General features: G+C 38.4%; 1 protein-coding gene across 3 annotated transcripts in view; it reads left to right on the top strand.

The window, feature by feature from the left end:
- Positions 1 to 18,245, top strand: part of ASAP2 (ArfGAP with SH3 domain, ankyrin repeat and PH domain 2) — a 91,583-nt gene that overhangs the window by 33,700 nt on the left and 39,638 nt on the right. For all 3 annotated transcript variants that reach the window (XM_054061462.1, XM_054061461.1, XM_054061463.1), the window contains exons 4-9: positions 1,590 to 1,664; positions 3,222 to 3,271; positions 12,286 to 12,415; positions 14,785 to 14,870; positions 17,283 to 17,358; positions 17,864 to 17,950. In XM_054061462.1, the coding sequence (XP_053917437.1) occupies positions 1,590 to 1,664; positions 3,222 to 3,271; positions 12,286 to 12,415; positions 14,785 to 14,870; positions 17,283 to 17,358; positions 17,864 to 17,950 (504 nt within the window). The remainder of the gene's footprint in view (positions 1 to 1,589; positions 1,665 to 3,221; positions 3,272 to 12,285; positions 12,416 to 14,784; positions 14,871 to 17,282; positions 17,359 to 17,863; positions 17,951 to 18,245) is intronic.

The raw sequence follows: 18,245 nt of genomic DNA, 5'->3' as shown, positions 1-18,245 counted from the left end.
CGCCTACCAGCTAAGCATTCAATTTTTATAGGAGTTATGTTAAAAACAAGAACAAAAAGCTGAAATTAGAATCAACTCGTTGTTTCTAAAGGACTATAGTTGGGTCCTGTAGCTTTTTGAGGAGGAGGAAAAGGGGAGTGGAGGAGGGAAACGTAATTTGTGGTAAGGCTGTAAAGATTAGATTTCCTATATTTCTTCAGCCTTCTCGTGCAGAGGTAATCTGTTTAAGTTTTGAAGGGGAATAGTGGGTGTTTGGGAGATTTGTTTGTTTCTTTTAATAGCAGCTGTTGATACCACTGGGGTTGGGACCCCTGAGTTTGTTCTAGTGAGGCCAAAACATCAGGTGAACCATAGGATAGTAAAGTTATGTTTTTTTCTATTCTGGGGAAGCTGAAGCATCACAATTGTAACTGTTTTTCTCTGAAGTTCCTGTTAGTGGCCTTTCTTGTCTGGATGGGTTATGCTAAAGGGACTTCAGTCTTACTGATGTTGTTCCTGAAGAAACAGAAGCATTTGTTACTTCATGATGCAAAGTTCTTTCTGTACTTTGAACATTTGAGATCCATTGTTATGTATGTGTTTCAGTGTTTCTTGAAAAAAAAATGTTCTAAAAGAGCAGTAAACAATAACATCAAAAAAGAAATCCCTCCAAAGACAACCTCAACACACTGCTGCAGCAATTATTGTCTTTTTTTCCCCCCCCATTGTAAGGTCCTAAAATCTCTTCACTGCCATCCATTTGAATTGTTACAGTTTGAACTCTGTGCCCAGACATGATGGACACTTTCCCTGAATCATAAAGGATTGGACACTAAGTCTGTCTTTTCCTGGTGTATGCTACTTACTGTCTTATTCCTACCCTCTGTCTTCAGTCTTTTTCCTTATCAAACAGTATTGTATAGGTACTTTAACTAGAACCATGGTTATTTTACTGTTGTCTTAATTTTTTTTTTCTTGTATTACTTGTTTACTCTTGAATTAGTTGCATATCCAAGACCTCATAAAATCCTTATTTCAAAGTTTGGGTAAGATAAATAAGGCAGATGTATTACTTTTTTAAGAATACATGGAGAATATTTGAATAGTGGCTTTCTTACAGGCCAGCAATCTTTGTCTTTATAACTTATGTCAGAGGAAGATGCCACGTATTGTGAGAATAGTGGGTACATTTTATGGAATGAGTCTGAAGGGACTGGAAAAGAAACAAGATTAATTTAAAATATACCGATGAACTTAAAATTTTCTGTCTCGTATATATTTTATCATTGTTTTCATGTAATTTAAACAGGAAAATCAGGGAATGTAAAATTAGTGATCTTATTTTGCAGTCACTGTTGGATATTTATCATTAGCCATAATTCTGCGGGTTTCCTGCTAGCTTGGGTTATAGTGTTTCCAGAGTAAGTTTAATTAACTCATGTTGCCTCCGTCCTTGATTAGTGTCTGTACTGATAAATACCTTCACAGAGCAGGGTTAGAAAAATAATATATGAGATTTCCTTGTCAAACTTTCTGAAATGTGTGAATTAACACAGTGTACACCTGCATTAAAATATATTAAATATTTTGGTCTAATTTTCTTGTTACAGATTCAGAATATGAACAACATAATCACTTTTCCATTGGACAGTTTGCTGAAGGGAGATCTAAAAGGAGTAAAAGGGGTATATTTAACTTCTTATTTATATATAAAACTATTATTAGTACACTAAATACCTTTAGCTAATGTTTTAATCTTATTTGATGGAAGGAATGGAATATTGAAGTAATGTGTTCACTTAATAAACAAGAAGTTTTTGTGTGTGTGTGAATTGAATCATCGCTTCTGTTTGTGGTTTCACGTACAGCGTGCTCTTGGCTACGTATACAAAACAACATTGGAGAAGGTTTAAAAGCAGCCCTGAGGTATAGGAGATAAGCAGAGAAAGAGGTGTTAAGAATTATTAATTTACAAATATTTATTCAGTTGAGAGAGGGTAGTGCTTTATTTAAAAGGATTATTATTCATATATTTATTTTATATTCTAAACTTGCCTGGAACTACTTGGATTATTCAGAAAGATGCATTAGACTGCATGAGTTTAGGATTTTTCATAACAAAGTTGAAATCTGTCTGTGCCCTGAGGTTGTTTCCTATTTGAAATAATAACAACTGGGGACTCAAATGATGATATGTTTATTATAAATTCCAAAGCCAATAGCCAACAAACTGATTTGGCTTATGCTTCATTTACTGCTGAGCAAACAGGAAGCGACTGGCAGCTATTGTTCTAGAATACTGACGGAAGAAAAATCTACATAGGCTAAAAATGGTCTCTTTAAATTACCGCAGGATAAAGAGATTATTTAATAAGATAGGCTTATTATCTTTGTGTTGCTTGCTTACCACATTTCACTTTTCTTGTTCCCTTTTTCTGTGTCAGAGTAAACACATTTAGCACAATACAGTGTTGCCCCATGTTCCTGACTTGAGAAAATAGTCAAATGCTGCTTTAATTAATTTTATTAATTTCTTTGTCAAAAGAACTAGCTGACATGTAGGAATTAGTTCCTAATCTGTAGTTGCAAAGTTTTTCAGCATCTGACAGTTGACGGTATTTGGCTCTTGAACTCCAGCAGAATTTCAGCTGCTGCATATTTAAACATTGGTGAAATAATTTTACAGCTTGTTAGGATCATTTTATCCAAATTGTCTTCTTCAAAGGGAAAAAATAAAGGAATTTGGAACACAGGTCATTAAATGCTCAGCAGAATTAGTTATGTCGGGCTGTATGGCCAATACTGTTCCCATTAAGTCAGTAGGAAATTGATTTTTTTAACTTCAGTGAAATGAATCAAATCCTTAGCTGAGACTATACCACAGCCTTAGGACAGGTGCTGCTTTCCAGTGGAGTCAGAGGTGGAATGATGAGCAAATAGCTGATGTGATTAATTGCATAGCATGCTCTTGGGATGACGTGGTTATACCTTCTGAGAGTAAAATGGGGCAGTAAAAAACATCCTAGAGATGCTTTTAAAAATTAGTGTATTAATTTTGTATACAAGATCTGTTTTCCTTTGTGCAAGGTTCCTTTAACACAGTCCTTAGGCGAGCTATTCAAGAAAGAGTGGAGTCCCTTGTTCCAGTAGACTCGGCAAATGGCCAAGGTGTGTCTTCATCGTTAGATCCACAGTCTTTTTCAGGTAAATAACTAACCATATCTTTTTCTTTTTTTTGACAGGACTTAAAAAAACCCTTTGATAAAGCTTGGAAGGACTATGAAACAAAAGTGTATGTATCTTTTAAATTTCTAAATAAAAGGGCAGTGTGACTGAAATCTATAAAGTTCTTTAATGTTAACATCTTAGACAGAAGTGCTTGCTGGGAAGCTGAGCTTATTTAGTTCCTTCTTTTCTTAAAACCTACCTGGAGCTGTGTGAAAATGTGTGTGCATAGACATAATAATTTCAGATTCTGTAATATACGACTTATTTCATAAGTAAGCTGTCTTTTGTGTGTATGTGTTTGTGTGCCATAGTGGGTTTTATTCCTTACTTCAGTGTTACCTGGATTGTGACTTATTGATTGCGTTTCATGTCACACATCCAGGACCTTTGACTTTCTGAGATAGTACTGCGTGTATCAGACCATTTCTGGTGATGCAGGTCCAGAAGAATCTCATATGGTGACACTACTTAACATAGTAGCTTGCAGGTCCCCAGCCATCTACTTTGGTGGAGAATCTAGCATCTTTTTGTTACATTTTTTTGATTGCACTAAGTTACCATGATTCTCTGGTGCCCACTGAGTTGGCACATCTGAAGTCACGGGGCAAACAGTCTTCAGAAGTTATTCCTCTAGGTGATTTACTCACAAAAGCAACAAGTTTAGCATGTTGGCTGAATGTCTTTATTCTTTTACTGAATAACGATAAGAATTACTGCTTTCTGGGCTTGGTTTGTCAGTAGGACCTGAGTGGCTTTTGGTTTTTGAAACTGCCTAGCTGTAGCTGGATTGTCATAACAAGACACTCTGAAATGTTGAGATAAACCTTCAGTCTGACAGCCTGAATTCTTGGAAGATTGTTATGGCTCCAGTGTTTCGTGTTCTTCATACCAGTGAATAATCTCATTTGGTGTCGTGCCAGCTATCGGCTGTTGAAGTAATTAAGATTTCTAATGCTGCCACTGCTCATGGTAGTAGTTGATCTCTGAGGATGGGCCATAAGGAACAGTCCTGGAATTAAGTCTGCTGTTGTTTACCTGTGCTCGATTGCTGGATCTGAAAGCTTGTTTCCTTACGTGTGACTTATTCATAGTGACGTCCTACAAAGTTCACGTGCAGAATTTAAAATACATTCCCACGTTGCTGGGATATATACCAAGAACATGTTAGAACACCAAAGATCTGTGATGCTTTTAGAATTTCTGACAGAGTATTCACCAGTATGAGTATGTTGCAGTGATTTAAAGATTTATACTTTGATCATCCTCAGTTTGGTCAGAGCAGGTGCTCTGCTTCAGAGTCAGGGCCTCCAGAAATATTTTAATTTGTTTTTTTAACTTAGTTAAATTGTGGAGAAGTAAATATGCCCATAGAAAATGTATTTGAATCTCTATATTTCGGGTCTCTCATTTGTGCTTAAGGACAGTAGATACCTGGCAGTGTTGTTGCGTATGTTATTTCATTCAGGACCTGTATATGCGATGTTGACATTGTGTTTGTTTTCTCTCTGTGGGATTGAAGCCAATGCTGCTTGTACGATATAATGAGATTTTTTTTTTTTCTTTTAACCAACAGTCCTTTAGAATCCTGCTTTATGACTTTGCTTTCAAGTAGGACATTTGGGTTTTGATCTGCAACAGATTCCTTTTTGCGCTTAGTTGATGGCCTTTCCAGATTATGTCTGTAGTTTTTGCAAGATTTTTAACAAATTAAGCTCACTTCCTTGAAAATACTTTTTATTTTTAAACTTTTTATGTGTCAGATTATTCAACATGCAAAAACTGAAGGTAGCACATATTCTTCAGGAAATTCTCTCAGATCCATTACCATATTCTGTGATATTTCCAGGTGGTGGGCTGGTACACTTTCTATGCACTCAATTTTTTTTAAAGTGGTTAGATAAAAGCTCCACTTCAGTATTCTAGAGCTCAAAGCTCTTAGTCTAGCCTGTTGCACTCCTTCACTTTGATCAAGACCAAAGAATCATCTGCTTGAGGCTTGGGACAGGGAGCCTGGGAATTCTATGTACAGAAATATTCTTTTAAACAAGGGTGAAGTATTTTTTGTGGTTGTTTTACAACAGCAGAAATTATTTATTGTGGCTTAAGTTTGGCAGTCAAGGAATATTGTTTTTCAGTGCAGGCTGCCTTACTTTTACCAAGAAGCAGACCGATTTTCCATAGTTCTGTTGAGTTAAATTCAGACTGGAACTCCTCCCCCAAGACCTCTGCCCCTGCAGTAGGACTGCAGAATTTGTCAGACCCTGTTGTATGTAAGATCAGTTCCCAGGTAAGCTGAGGTGTTGTCAGTTATTATTGGTCTTCACAAGTCAGAGATAGGATGTTTAGTGATGTGATTTTGAGGCTTAGAGTCAGAATGTTAATATGAGCTGAATCTGTTCGGGTCAGCTTCATCATCTACTTAATTCTGGACAAAGAGAAACAGTGAGGTTTTCCTCGGTTGCTATTATACACGCCACTGAGGTCTCATGAGATAATAACTGTTTTGATTCTGTGGTGGTCCCAAATGGATCTGAACTTCCTGATAGCTGTGCGTTTCGGTCAGCTGTAGCAGTGGAAGCAGAGTCATCTCAAAAAATCTTAATCATGAGTTGAATTTCTGCGTTGTAGTCTTGTCTTCATAGTCTCTGCCTTAAGAAAAAGGGCAAAGGAACTGGGAGAGCCAACCTCAGGCTCACCTACAGCTAGTGTTGCCAGAGCGGGATGGTGCATGTAGCCGTTGAAGGCCAGAGTGCGGCTCAGCCTTCTTCAGTCCGTTACCTTAAATGACTCCTTGTTTGGACTGTGCCTAAAACCAGTCCTAGGGTTATGCTTAGTTAGATACCTTTTCCAGTGATACTTCTTCAAATATGTGAATATCTCTTTTTTTTTTTCCCCATCTTTTTCTTTTCCCTTGGGTTAACAAGCCATCCAAAGCTGCTAGGCTGCTCTTTGTCTTTGTATTTCTCTGTATCGTGTGTTTAAAATCGTACCGTTCATCTACATTTCCTAGTCACAAGTACAGACCTGTGAAGCTAAGCGCCAGATATCAAAGTGATACTTTTGTAGTCTGTGGAGACGTGACAGTGTCTTCCTAATTTCTGTCTCAATGGGCTGTCTTTATAAGGAAGAACTGGAGCTTATTTGCCTCACTATTTCATCTCTCTTACTTGCACATTTGCAATGGCATATCAGGTACTAACATACCCTAGTGTGACCTATTTATAAAGAAAATAAGTTCATTAAAAAATGACGTTTGTTCTATTGTTTTTCCCCCATCACAATTTCTGAGCTGCTACTTCAAGCTCCATATGTAATTAAGTGCATTTGAAAATTATGCTGGATTTAATCTTGTTTGGGAGAGTGATGTTAAGAGCTGTTCTTATGCTCTTACATCACCATCCATAATGTTGAGTATTATGCAACCTCTTTGCCCTGTAACTACGTAACTTCTCAGAGTATTTTCCTGAAGATGCCCTTAGTTGAAGTAACAGAGGGAGGTTGGATCCAGTTTCTTTATACCTTGGGACTGTTCTTGACTATGGGAGTAAGACGAGTGAGTAACTTACAGCTTTGTGCCAGCCTACCTCAATCAAAAATTGGGAACATCCTGAGGTGACATTCATGAATAATTCATCTTTTCTCACCATCAATCATTAACATGCCTCAGTTGAAGCCATAAAGATTTTAAAATGTTTTTAGAGCTTTAAAGTAGTTAAAAGCAGTGCCTTTCTCTTGGGACCTCCGTTACAGTCTTTGTTTCCCATGTAAAAGCTGGGTGATGCTGCCTGCCACTCAAGCGCCGCCGCGGGACCAGGCTGTCTGTGTCCTTCGGGTAGAATTGGTGCAGGCTGGGCTCTTTTTGTTATGAGGCAGTTGCTTTTCCCCATGTACTTAAACACTAATGGCAGACTTGCCGGGGGAGCATATGGGGAAAGAGTACACATGTCATAAAAACTGCTCATTCTCTCAGCAGGCAGACTGTATTCAACAAGGCAGCAAGCCAGACGTCACCCACATTCTTCGGTTTAATCGGTCTTGTTGTGGTAGGTTTTGAGGTAAAGGCATTGTACCAGTTTTGAACAGGAAATAGAAACATAAACTTACTGAAGCGTATTATTTACTCAATTTTTAGCTAAATAGTAGTGTCTGTATTCCAGACATAAACCTGTCCTTCCTGAAGAGAAAGAAATGTTAATTTTTCAAACAAAGGCATGTTAATGTCAGGTCTCTAAATATCTATTATCTTCAGAAGTCCTGTGCTAACAAGTGTTGCGCTAATGCTATGAAACATAAATGCTTAATGAAAAGTAACAAGCTTTTCCTGGGAACGCTGGCTCGCTCTCCTCCTGTGCCATTCTCCTTCTGAAAGCTGGGCATGAAGTCTGTTATACACAATTGAGCGAAGAGAACAAGTTGTTTGAATGTGCTTGTGGCAGTAGGCGGAGGTGCATTACATTACTGTGCAGAAATGCAAACACTCATATCTAGATGTAACTATCAAAATAAGAAGGATATGGAGCTGTTGGAATGGGTCCAGAGGAGGGATCAGAGGTCCAATGATCAGAGGGCTGGAGCACCTTCCAGAAGAGGACAGACTGAGAGATTCGGGGCTGTTCAGCCTGGAGAATAGAAGGCTCCGATGAGACCTTATGGTGACTTTCCAGTCCCTGAAGGGGCTACAAGAAAGCTGGGGAGGGATGTTTTACAAAGGTTTGTATTGAGAGGAAGAGAAGTAATGTGTATAAACTGGAGAGGGGCAGGTTTAGTCTAGATGTGAGGAGGAATTTCTTCGCTATGAGAGTGGTGAGGCTCTGGCACAGATTGCCCAGGGAAGCTGTGGCTGCCCCATCGGTGGAGGTGTCCAAGGCCACGTTGGATGGGCCTTGGGCAGCCTGATCCAGTGGGAGGTGTCCGTGCCCATGTCAGGGGGTTGAAACTGGATGATGCTTAAGGTCCCTTCCAACCCAAACTATTCTATGATTTGTTTCTGAACCATCTGAAGTGAGTAGAAGAATGAAAAAATTGTTGTTACAGACTTCTGTAAAGATGTCAGTAGCTATTTCATTAAATGGTGATATTTCTGGTTTGGCAAACTCTTTTTTTTTTTTTTTTTTTAAACAACATCATCTAAAACAAAACTATCTGAAAATTCTGCAGGCTTTTCTCAAATTACTTCAGCGCTCTAACCTGACTCAGTAGATCATTGAGATTCATAGATTGTAGGTATTTCTGCCATGTTTCCTTTGAAACGTGTACCTAAGACAAAGTGGAGGTCACATTTTGAAAACACTGGCATAGAATGAGAGGCTAAACAAGATAGCTTTAATACACTGCTTTGAGCCTGTGATTTCATATTAAGTATTATCATTTTGAAAGAGATTAACTGCAAATTAAATTGAAAAAGCTTTGAATCAATCTGCAGATACTGGAGGAAAGATCTGGATGTGCTTTGGTCATTCTGCCCTCTTCTCCCCCATCCTCCAGTGCAGGGTGGGTGAAAGGTAAAAGCTTCCCAGCATTTCCAAAAGGGAAAAGGTAACTTGTCCATTGAGGACTTGGGTGATAAGAGACAGAGTCGTGCCTTACGATCAGTGTTGGCTGATGGTGGGATGGAGTAAGATGGGGGCTCTTCCACTGGAAGGCTAGGATGCCAGAGTTGAACACGGACAGTTGGGCTGAAAAGGAAGACCAGACAAAGAAAGGATATTTGGAATGAAAATGTGTATTATTATTTTGTCAAACAAAATAGTCCTTGGAAGCACTCCATTTTCCAGAGTGCTCCCCGTTCAAGTTTGTGCCTTCCAGGTGCTGTTCCCAGTCTCTGCACCTTCTCATATACGTAGCCAGACTCAGCCTCTCTCACTGCTATATGGGGAAGAAGAGAGAGAAAGGCAGAGTTGCTGCCCAGCCAGCCACTACTCCTGCAGGTACTCAGAGTGTTCTACTTGTTTACCCTTGTTCGGTGGCTGCAAATAAACTCCAGACTTTGTAGTGTTAAACAATAATAAAGGGCCTGTGCTTTTTAAAGTTGTTTTTATTTTTTTAAAAAAGGGCCTACTTTGATGTTTATTTTCATCATGATCTATATGACAAAACTGATTTCTTTGAAATACAAATGAAAATTTATATTGAAAAACAGTCCCCATTCAAATTGGAGCTGTGAAAATAGTCGTATAGTGGAAACTGAACAGGCAAGACCATTTATTTTATATCTGATTGACTTTGTTGTTGTAATTCCTTATCCTGTATTTCAGCTTTACTTGTCTATTAGACAAATCTGAGCTCGCTGTCTATTAGTCATGTGCAGCTGTGGTGTAAATGGACTGACGTGTGCTCAGATTTTAATCTTAGTCAGCAAAGTTTGTATAAATGATATGTGCTGTGTGAGCTTCAACAACAGCAGCTTTACACAACACTTGCTTTCTTCTGAACTGCTTCCAGAGGATTTTTCAAGAGTTTTCCCAGTTCTCTCATTTATATTGCTTAATTGCTCTGCCGGCAAAACCTGAAAACCCTGCAAGATTTGGAAATCCCACAGTGGTGCATCATAGAACTGGCCTTGCTGGGAGAATTTGGTTAATGTCACAGTAGAAGTAGTGCTTGTAACTGAGTTCCCCCTTGCAGTTGGGTAAGAAATGCAGCCAAACTGTAACACCCAGAAGATTTGCCTGTGATACAGCTTTCTGTGGTTTCTTTGGTTCTCTAGAAAATGCCCTGTGGTATGGTATCAGAGGTAGCACGTTACTGTAGCAAAAACAATGGGTTAAATTCTGGATTACAAAGCTGAAAATGTAGTGAGAGACTGAAAGTACAAATACTAAGGAAATGCAAATGTGAAATACACCATCATGTATCTCTGGTACTTGTCACCAAGAGGTGGTTTGGTTTTAAAACATCTTCAGAGTTTTTGAAGCTATGGAGCCTGAAGCTCCAGCAAATGGTTTATAAAACGATGTTTTATTTCTCTGAATTACTTGGTAGATGTTGGTATGCTTTAGTCTTGGTTTAACCGTCTTTCACCTGTGGTGTATGAATATCCTTAAGAGTAGAAAGGACTCTTCCACCCAAACCTAGTTCTTTCTTTAGAAGGAGCTCCATTTCTGAAAACAATGTATATTGTAATATTCTGTGTAATTTTTGACTCGTTGGCAGTATTTGTTGTCTCTAGGTTTAGCTAGCCATTTAGAGACACCTAATAACATGTTAATAAGCTCTTAAAATTTTAGAAGTGGTTATGTGCTCCTAGGTTTGGGTGTTCTCCATAAACAGTGAAAATACAATACAATAGCTATTGACAATGGTTGGACTTGACTTGCATTTCAGTGAATTCTTTAGTCTTGTCAAGCATTAGATAAATGTGCAAACTAACAGCACTAAAACCATCCTGGTTCTTTGCTCTAAGATTTGCCTTTTCTAGAACTATCAAGTATCGTGGAATATGAATTCCCCTCCCAGTATAAGCTCCTAGAAAAGCTCCTAGAAAGGAGCTACACTATTTGTCATTTTTGGTGACTCTCTAGAGGTGAATCTTCCTTGTTCACTGTTGATGTCCAGTTGATTCTTTTTTTAAGAAACTGTTTTCCATGCTTACAAAATAGCATAATTGTCAGTGAGTGGGTGGGAGTACAGACTTCCTTCTGATGAAAGCAGAATATTCTGGAATCACATTTTTATTCAGACAAGCGAAGATTTTCAGAATATTTATTTCAAAGGAGAGATTTTCTCCCAACGTCTCCTCCTGACAGGATGCGATGGGCTGAGAAGGAGCGCAGTGCTGGCTGGATGTGCTGTCTGCTGGATTTCTGCTGTGCCTGCTGCTACCGAGAGTGCAGTGGGGCTTTTTGGATTGCCATTCAGAGTGTCTCCCAGTGGGAATGTTATGGGGTGGGATTAATGGGATTAATTCTAGTTTTCCCTTGCCGCTTGAGGCACAAGAGGAATCAGTTGCTGATTCTTGAGAAGTATAAGCACAGAATATATTGTTGATTGGAACTCCTCATACAGTCTAGGACGTTTTCCCAGAAGCTGTTAGAGTAATCTTAACATCAGGTTAAGAGAGCACTTGAGACATGTCATCTCTTCAGAGAGAGCTGAGAGACACTTGACTGCCCCAGAGGAGGTACGACAGTGCCTGTGTTATTATTTGTTCCTCTTGTCTGCTTCCTGTATTCCTGTGTAATGCTTCCTCCTGTTCAAAAGCAGGATAGCATTTCCTCAGGAAGCTCTTCCAGAATTTTCAGCATCTAAATGGTACAAGTGGCAAACTAAAAGTCTTTCTCCAAAAAGTAAACACCCTGGTGTGTTTTCTTTTATTAATCTCTTTTTTTTTTCTCATCAGGCTTATTGGACTGGGTAGTGAAATTGTGATCCTGCCTTTAGGAATGGCATGGAGAAGAGCTGTAACAAATGCACAAGTGTGTTTAGGGTAGTTATACTGTGTAGCAGCCATCGGTAATTCATTTATATTCTGCAGGAGAACCTGTTTTATTCAGAGCTCTTGGAAAACGTTCGTGGAAACTTTTAGGGAGTTAGGACAGCTGGTCTAGCAGACTTTGCAGTCTGCAACACAGCCGGCTGGCCGGCATTCCCAGAGCCAACTGGCTCAGCAGCAAGTAGAGATGGCAACTGTGATTTTGGCTGAGGAAACCCTTTATATATAGAAGATGACTTGATGACAGGCAAGACTCAATAAATCTGGTGACATAATTGAACTCTGTTAACCAGTGTTTGGTCAGTTGGGATTAAACATCCTCCTACTTCAATTAAGATTCATCATTTTGTTTCTGGATTTTTTTTTCTTCAATGCAAGAACTTAGTATCTTCCTCTTGGTTAGTATCTTCTTTTGGAATATCTGTCAGGACATTATTTTAACAGATGATTGAATTAGATTTCAGCTACTGTATGTCATTGCTGATCTTTAGTCATTGTCAAGTTTCAAATGAAGTGTCATCTGGAAGTAAGTCATATGCAAAGCTACTAGAGTTTGGCTCTGCATCCGTCAGTAGGCTTAGTGAATAATCAGATTCCCTAAGATGCCATGGATTTCTCACTTCATTGACTGATTCTTTGCTTTATAGTACAAAAATAGAGAAGGAGAAAAAAGAACATGCTAAGCTGCATGGGATGATTCGTACAGAAATAAGTGGAGCTGAAATTGCAGAAGAGATGGAGAAAGAAAGAAGGTTCTTCCAGTTACAGATGTGTGAGGTAAGATTCAACGTGAAATTCGTATTGTTCTGATAGTAGTTTTAGGAGAAGTTTGAAAAATACAACTGTTTAACAACCACTAGCAGCTGTGGTGTTAAAAGGAGATGCCAAGTTATTAGTGAACTGATTTGCTAAAACAGTTCTTTTATCTTGATGTGCTAACTTGGCAGGAAATTTAAGTCTTTTCTAATTTCACTTAACAAATAAATTGTAGAATAAATAAATAATGCAGAGCTCAATTAAACTCTGAGGTTATAATAAGTAAGCCTTTACACTACTACTTCACAATAAGTTATTTTAAGCTGTAGATCATTCTCTGAATTGTTCCTGTGCTGACAGCTGTTACAATATTGTGAGGAGAGACTCCAGCCTAGCACACTCTTGGGCAGTTACTGAAACAAAGGTGCTAAGGATTGAATCCAGTTGTCTTTCAGGAAGTTTCAGAATATTTCTACTTGGAAATCTTTGGGATTTTTCAGTACATTACATTTGATGTAAATATTTTTGGTTTGCTTCTTTTAAGGACATGTCAGGTGCCGTGATTGGGAATTCAATTTGCTGTGTGTTTCTTCCTATGCATTAACTCAAAAAACATAACTGTGGGTGTTTCTTCTCTTTTTACTATGATTAGAGCTAGTTTGACTCGTATACCAACATAGCTTAGCAGCAGTTGTCCTGAATACTGCTTTTAGTAACTGCATACACTGGTCCTTAGTAGAAAAAAAGCTTCACATTCCCATATGGAGTCAGACCGAAGTATTCAAAACTGATGAAGGGATTTGAGTACCCCATGAAGTATGGATGCTGCCAGCTAATTGCCCATCTGTAATCTTCCTAAGAAACAATCAGGAACAGATGCTTCTCTCTTCCTGTGTCACAGTGAAAAAGGAGTTCACTTCAGTCAGCTGTAGTGATTCTGAAATGTAGGGTGAAGTATGTAAAACTGGATCAAGTTAGAGTAAATGTGGAATAGATGAAATGTATCCTCTGTTTCTTCTGATTTGGGAGAAAGGGAAGTTTATACTCTTACTTCTGAATAGACATAAATGGGGACTTTGTTTTAGTTTTGTTAGTAAATCAGAGCTGTGACATAGACTCATAGAGTAGTTTGGGTTGGAAGGGACCTTAAAGATCGTCCAGTTCCAGCCCTCTGCAGTAGGCAGGGACACCTCCCACTAGATCAGGCCGCCCAAGGCCCCATCCAATGTGGCCTTGAACACCTCCAGGGATGGGGCAGCCACAGCTTCCCTGGGCAACCTGTGCCAGTGCCTCCCTACTCTCATGGTGAAGAAATTCTTCCTTATGTCTAGTCTAAATCTGCATACTGAAGTTGTATCATATGTACAGGCTAGTTCTCTATAAATTGTGAAATTTGACAAAATACCAGGTGCCTAGAGTTCCGTTTTTAAATGAACAGGAGCTACAGAGGTGATTCTTCTAACTAAATACTATCAAATGCATGTGTCTATATTTAGGCTAATCATCTGTTCACCTGAACCAGCATAAAAAGCTGCAAGATTGAATACTAGCACTTGGATACTGCTTTATTTTAGTGGTTCTAAAACATTTAGGGTGTACTGCAGGCAGGGGAAAGCCAGATACGTTGTAGTATTGCTAAGATGACATTCCTGTCTTTGTCTGGAGGTTATTGTCTAAGCAGAGGTTAAAAATTGTCCTCGTTTAATGGACAGTTAAAAGTCTCCTGTAAATATTTGGCCAATCTTACTTCTGCTTGCATGGCTGACATCTTTTGTTCTGTGGTGTTCAGGGGAGAAGCTGTCACTTAATGTGGACTTTGATTGTGCCTAATACAAAAGGACAATAATTGCACTTTTTTGTAGCTTGACAGTAGATTTTAAAATCTCTTGCTAAACTGTAATTTGCTGTAATTACCATGTGTAAGGAATTGATAGAGGAAATTGGAAGGCAGATTTAAAAAATGGTTAAAATAATCATGGGCCTTTTTTCGAGTAAATTGCTTTCTTTCCTAATGACATCTATTTAGCAATGAATTTAACAACTAGTGAGATAGATACCTAGAGGGGCTGCTAGGTTTAAGAATGGGTTCCTGAATTTACTACATAAACCTTTTTATGCTTCATTTAACACAGGCTTCCACTAGGAGCCATGCACGGTGTGGTAACAATTTGAACTAATCACATTGAGGAGTCCCCACAGGATATCAAAAATCAGTGGTGACAACAATTGCTTTTGTGTGATTAACCCTTGAAGTTGCTGTTTGATGCATTCTCTTTTAGGTCTTCTAAATCTGCAACTGTTAAAACTTGTTGAAATATAACTGGAAAAAAAATGTTAAAAAATACTGTGGCAGTAATAATAATTTCTTTTGTGAATTACTCTTTTAACAGTACCTGCTGAAAGTCAATGAAATCAAGATTAAAAAAGGAGTGGATTTGCTTCAGAACTTGATCAAGTATTTTCACGCTCAGTGCAAGTATGTTTTAGTTTTCTTTACATCTACACAAAAACTAGAATAGTGCTTTGTTTTAAAGCAGATTTTTTTTTTGACGTAATTGTCTAGATTTTTCGGAATGACTCATAGAATCTTAGAATGGTTTGAGTTGGAAGGAACCATAAAGATCATCCAGTTCCAACCCGCCTCCTCATGGCAGGGATACTTTTCGCAAGACTAAGTTGCTCAACGCCCCGTCCAGCCTGTCCTTGACACTTCCAGGGATGGGACAGCCACAACTTCTCTGGGCAACCTATTCCACTCTCACAGTGAAGAATTTCTTCTTTATATCTAATCTAAGTCTACCCTCTTTCAGTTCAAAGCCATTACCCCTTGTCCTATCACCACATGCTCTTGTATAAAGCCCTTCTCCAGCTTTCTTGTAGACCTCGTTAAGTACCAGAATGCTGCTAAAAGGTCTCCCTGGAGCCTTCTCTTCTCCAGGCTGAACAGTCCCACCTCTCTCAGCATGTCCTTGTATGGGAGGTGCTCTGGCCCTCTTGGTTGTCTTTGTGGCTCTCTGCTGGACTCGCTCCAACAGGTCCTTGTCCTTCTTATATTGGGAGCCACAGAGCTGAACACAAATGGGATTTCTCAAGAGTGGAGTAGAGGAGGTATCACCTCCCTCGTCCTGTTGGCTTTCTGGGCTGCAGGTGGCTGCATTGCCAGATGCATGTTCAGCTTCTCATCCAGCAACACCCCCAAGCCCTTCTCTTCAGGGCTCCTCTCAATCCGTTCTCCGCTCACCCTTTAATTGTGCTTGGGATTGTCTTGACCCAGATGTAGGACCTTGCCCTTGGCCTTGTTGAACTTCATGAGGTTCACATAGGCCCACCTCTCCAGCCTGTCCAGGTCCCTCTGGATGCCATCCCTTCCCTCCAGTGTATTGACTGCACCACACAGCTTGGTGTTGTTGGCAAACTTCATTCTGTTGTTTGCTGATGTCTTTAGACAAATTGCTTTTCTCATAGATTAGTCATTGGTTTTGTTACTGTATTCCAAAACGTGCAGGTTGAACTTAGAATAGAATGGAATGGAATGGAATGGAATAGAATAGAATAGAATGGAATGGAATGGAATGGAATGGAATGGAATGGAATAGAATGGAATAGAATAGAATAGAATAGAATAGAATAGAATAGAATGGAATAGAATGGAATGGAATGGAATGGAATGGAATGGAATGGAATGGAATGGAATGGAATGGAATGGAATGGAATAGAATGGAATAGAATGGAATGGAATAGAATGGAATAGAATGGAATAGAATGGAATAATAGTCTGTTCCAAAGGATTGCTGCACAATAATTTGACATATTTCATAAACTGCTCTTGAAACAGAGCTGGCAGTTTGCTGCATTAGTTAGTGGTCCACTAGTTTTGATGGGCTTCTTTGAATGTATCTAACAATGATCTAAATTAATTGTGTGCTCAAAAAAAAAAAATGTTGCGCAAGTAGTGGGATAAAACTATATTGAAAGAATCACTCTTTTTCTAATTAATTGGAGGACTCAGTAGTAAAACACAGAGCTCTCTTGAGAATGATGTACTTTTTTTACAGTAGTCATATAGATGATATAGCAACAAGTCATAGCTATAAACTTGGAAGAGGCACTGATAACATGTTTTTGTCTTTCTATAAGTTTTCACCTTAAAAGACTAGTCTGTATCTATGTTGCTTTTAAAATCAGCCTGACTTGTAGCATGTCATTTACCTGCTCTGTCCATTTAATAACATTCAGCAAAGCGCATGCTGTGTTGTGTTGTCACTTTATTTTCCCAGAGTGAAAATATTACCTGTTGCAAGTGCTGCAGAAATTTTTAATCAAATGTGCATGTAGTTGTGGTTTCTTTGAATTTGTTTCTTAAATCTCACTTTTTTTCCCCTTAAGAGTTGGAATACTTGGCATAGAGAACATTACTGTGCTAATACAAAAATACGTAAGATATAGGAAGATGTAGCAGATTCAGTTTGCATAAAGGCCATAATTCATGCTTGGTAAAGGAGTTTTCCTTTAGTGAGAAGATTGTACCAGATGTGAAATTATCTGGCTCCAAGAAGCCACAATTATTTTATATCTGTTAGAGTTTGTTTTTGCTGTCGTACAAATGAATTTTGCTTGTTCTGGGCCTTCAAAGCGTGAGATTAGAACCTGTGTTGAGATGAGATTGAGGCAGTGAATTGTAGTGGTTCTGAATCTAATTGGGAATTTTGCATGTTAGAATAAGTTGTGATGGAAATAAAGAGGTGAACCATCCAAAGATGTATAAAAAAATAACATTTTAAAGTTTATGGCATGGCATAATAATATGCACATCTTCCTCTGGCAACTTTTTAAACACAAAATACAACTAAAGTTTAATAACAGTTTGCTTTTTGTCATTCTTTTTAAGTTTCTTTCAGGATGGGTTAAAAGCAGTTGAAAGTCTCAAGCCTTCAATTGAGACACTCTCAACGGATCTTTATACAGTGAGTAGCAACCTTTCACTTTTTTTGTGAAAACGTACTTTTTTTATAGTAGAACTGTGATCATTTTGGTTCAGGTTGGTTGACTGTTTTAGTAGTCAGCATTTTAAGGTTTAGAGTAGATTATTGAGTAAGATTTTGTTTTAATATTATATTCAGTAGCCTCAATTTCAGTTCAGGCCCCACTTTGTAAATGTTAAGAACCAGCCCTTGCTCTAAAATGTTTACTGACAAAGTGGAAAATAACATGGGATTTCAAATTGAACATAAGGAAGCAAAAACAGTGTGAGGCAATATCAAAGTCTTCACCCAGCAACATCCTATCCGCTATCAAATTTTCTGTTGAAGTAGAGGAAAATAAACTGACCACGTTATCTTTTCTCTTCGTGTTTTCATTCTTGCTGAAGTGTTCTCAGAAAACTGAACCAATCAAGTAGCAAGTTTGGAGGAATGGCATTGAAAAGAAACAATAATGTTTCTTTTTAATCTGTGTTTTTCTTCATTCAAGATTAAACAAGCACAGGATGAGGAAAGAAGACAATTAACACAGCTTAGAGATATTTTAAAATCTGCGCTCCAGGTCGATCAGAAAGAGGTGAGCATATAAGGTGGTTTAACTTTGGAAATACCCATTTTAATGACTAATAACATAATGCTAGTATTTGAATTAGTTATTTTATCAGCCATCTAATTTCTTTTGCTTATCTGTCTTTGTTTTGATGCCGATATGGAATGTTTTTTACAAAGGTGGTTTTTTTAAAAATTAATTCCCACTAAAAATGCATGAGACATTGCAAAATAATTTCTTGTTATCAATATTGCAAAATACTGAGAATGGTGTCTGTAGGCTAACAGACAGTGGTGCCTGTGTTGCTCAGACTGAGAATGGA

This window comes from Cuculus canorus, chromosome 3 (assembly GCF_017976375.1).
Source record: "Cuculus canorus isolate bCucCan1 chromosome 3, bCucCan1.pri, whole genome shotgun sequence".
In the NCBI taxonomy this organism is placed as follows: Eukaryota; Metazoa; Chordata; class Aves; order Cuculiformes; family Cuculidae; genus Cuculus; species Cuculus canorus.
Note: the sequence above shows the minus strand (reverse complement) of the source record. Positions and strands in the feature narration are given on the sequence as shown.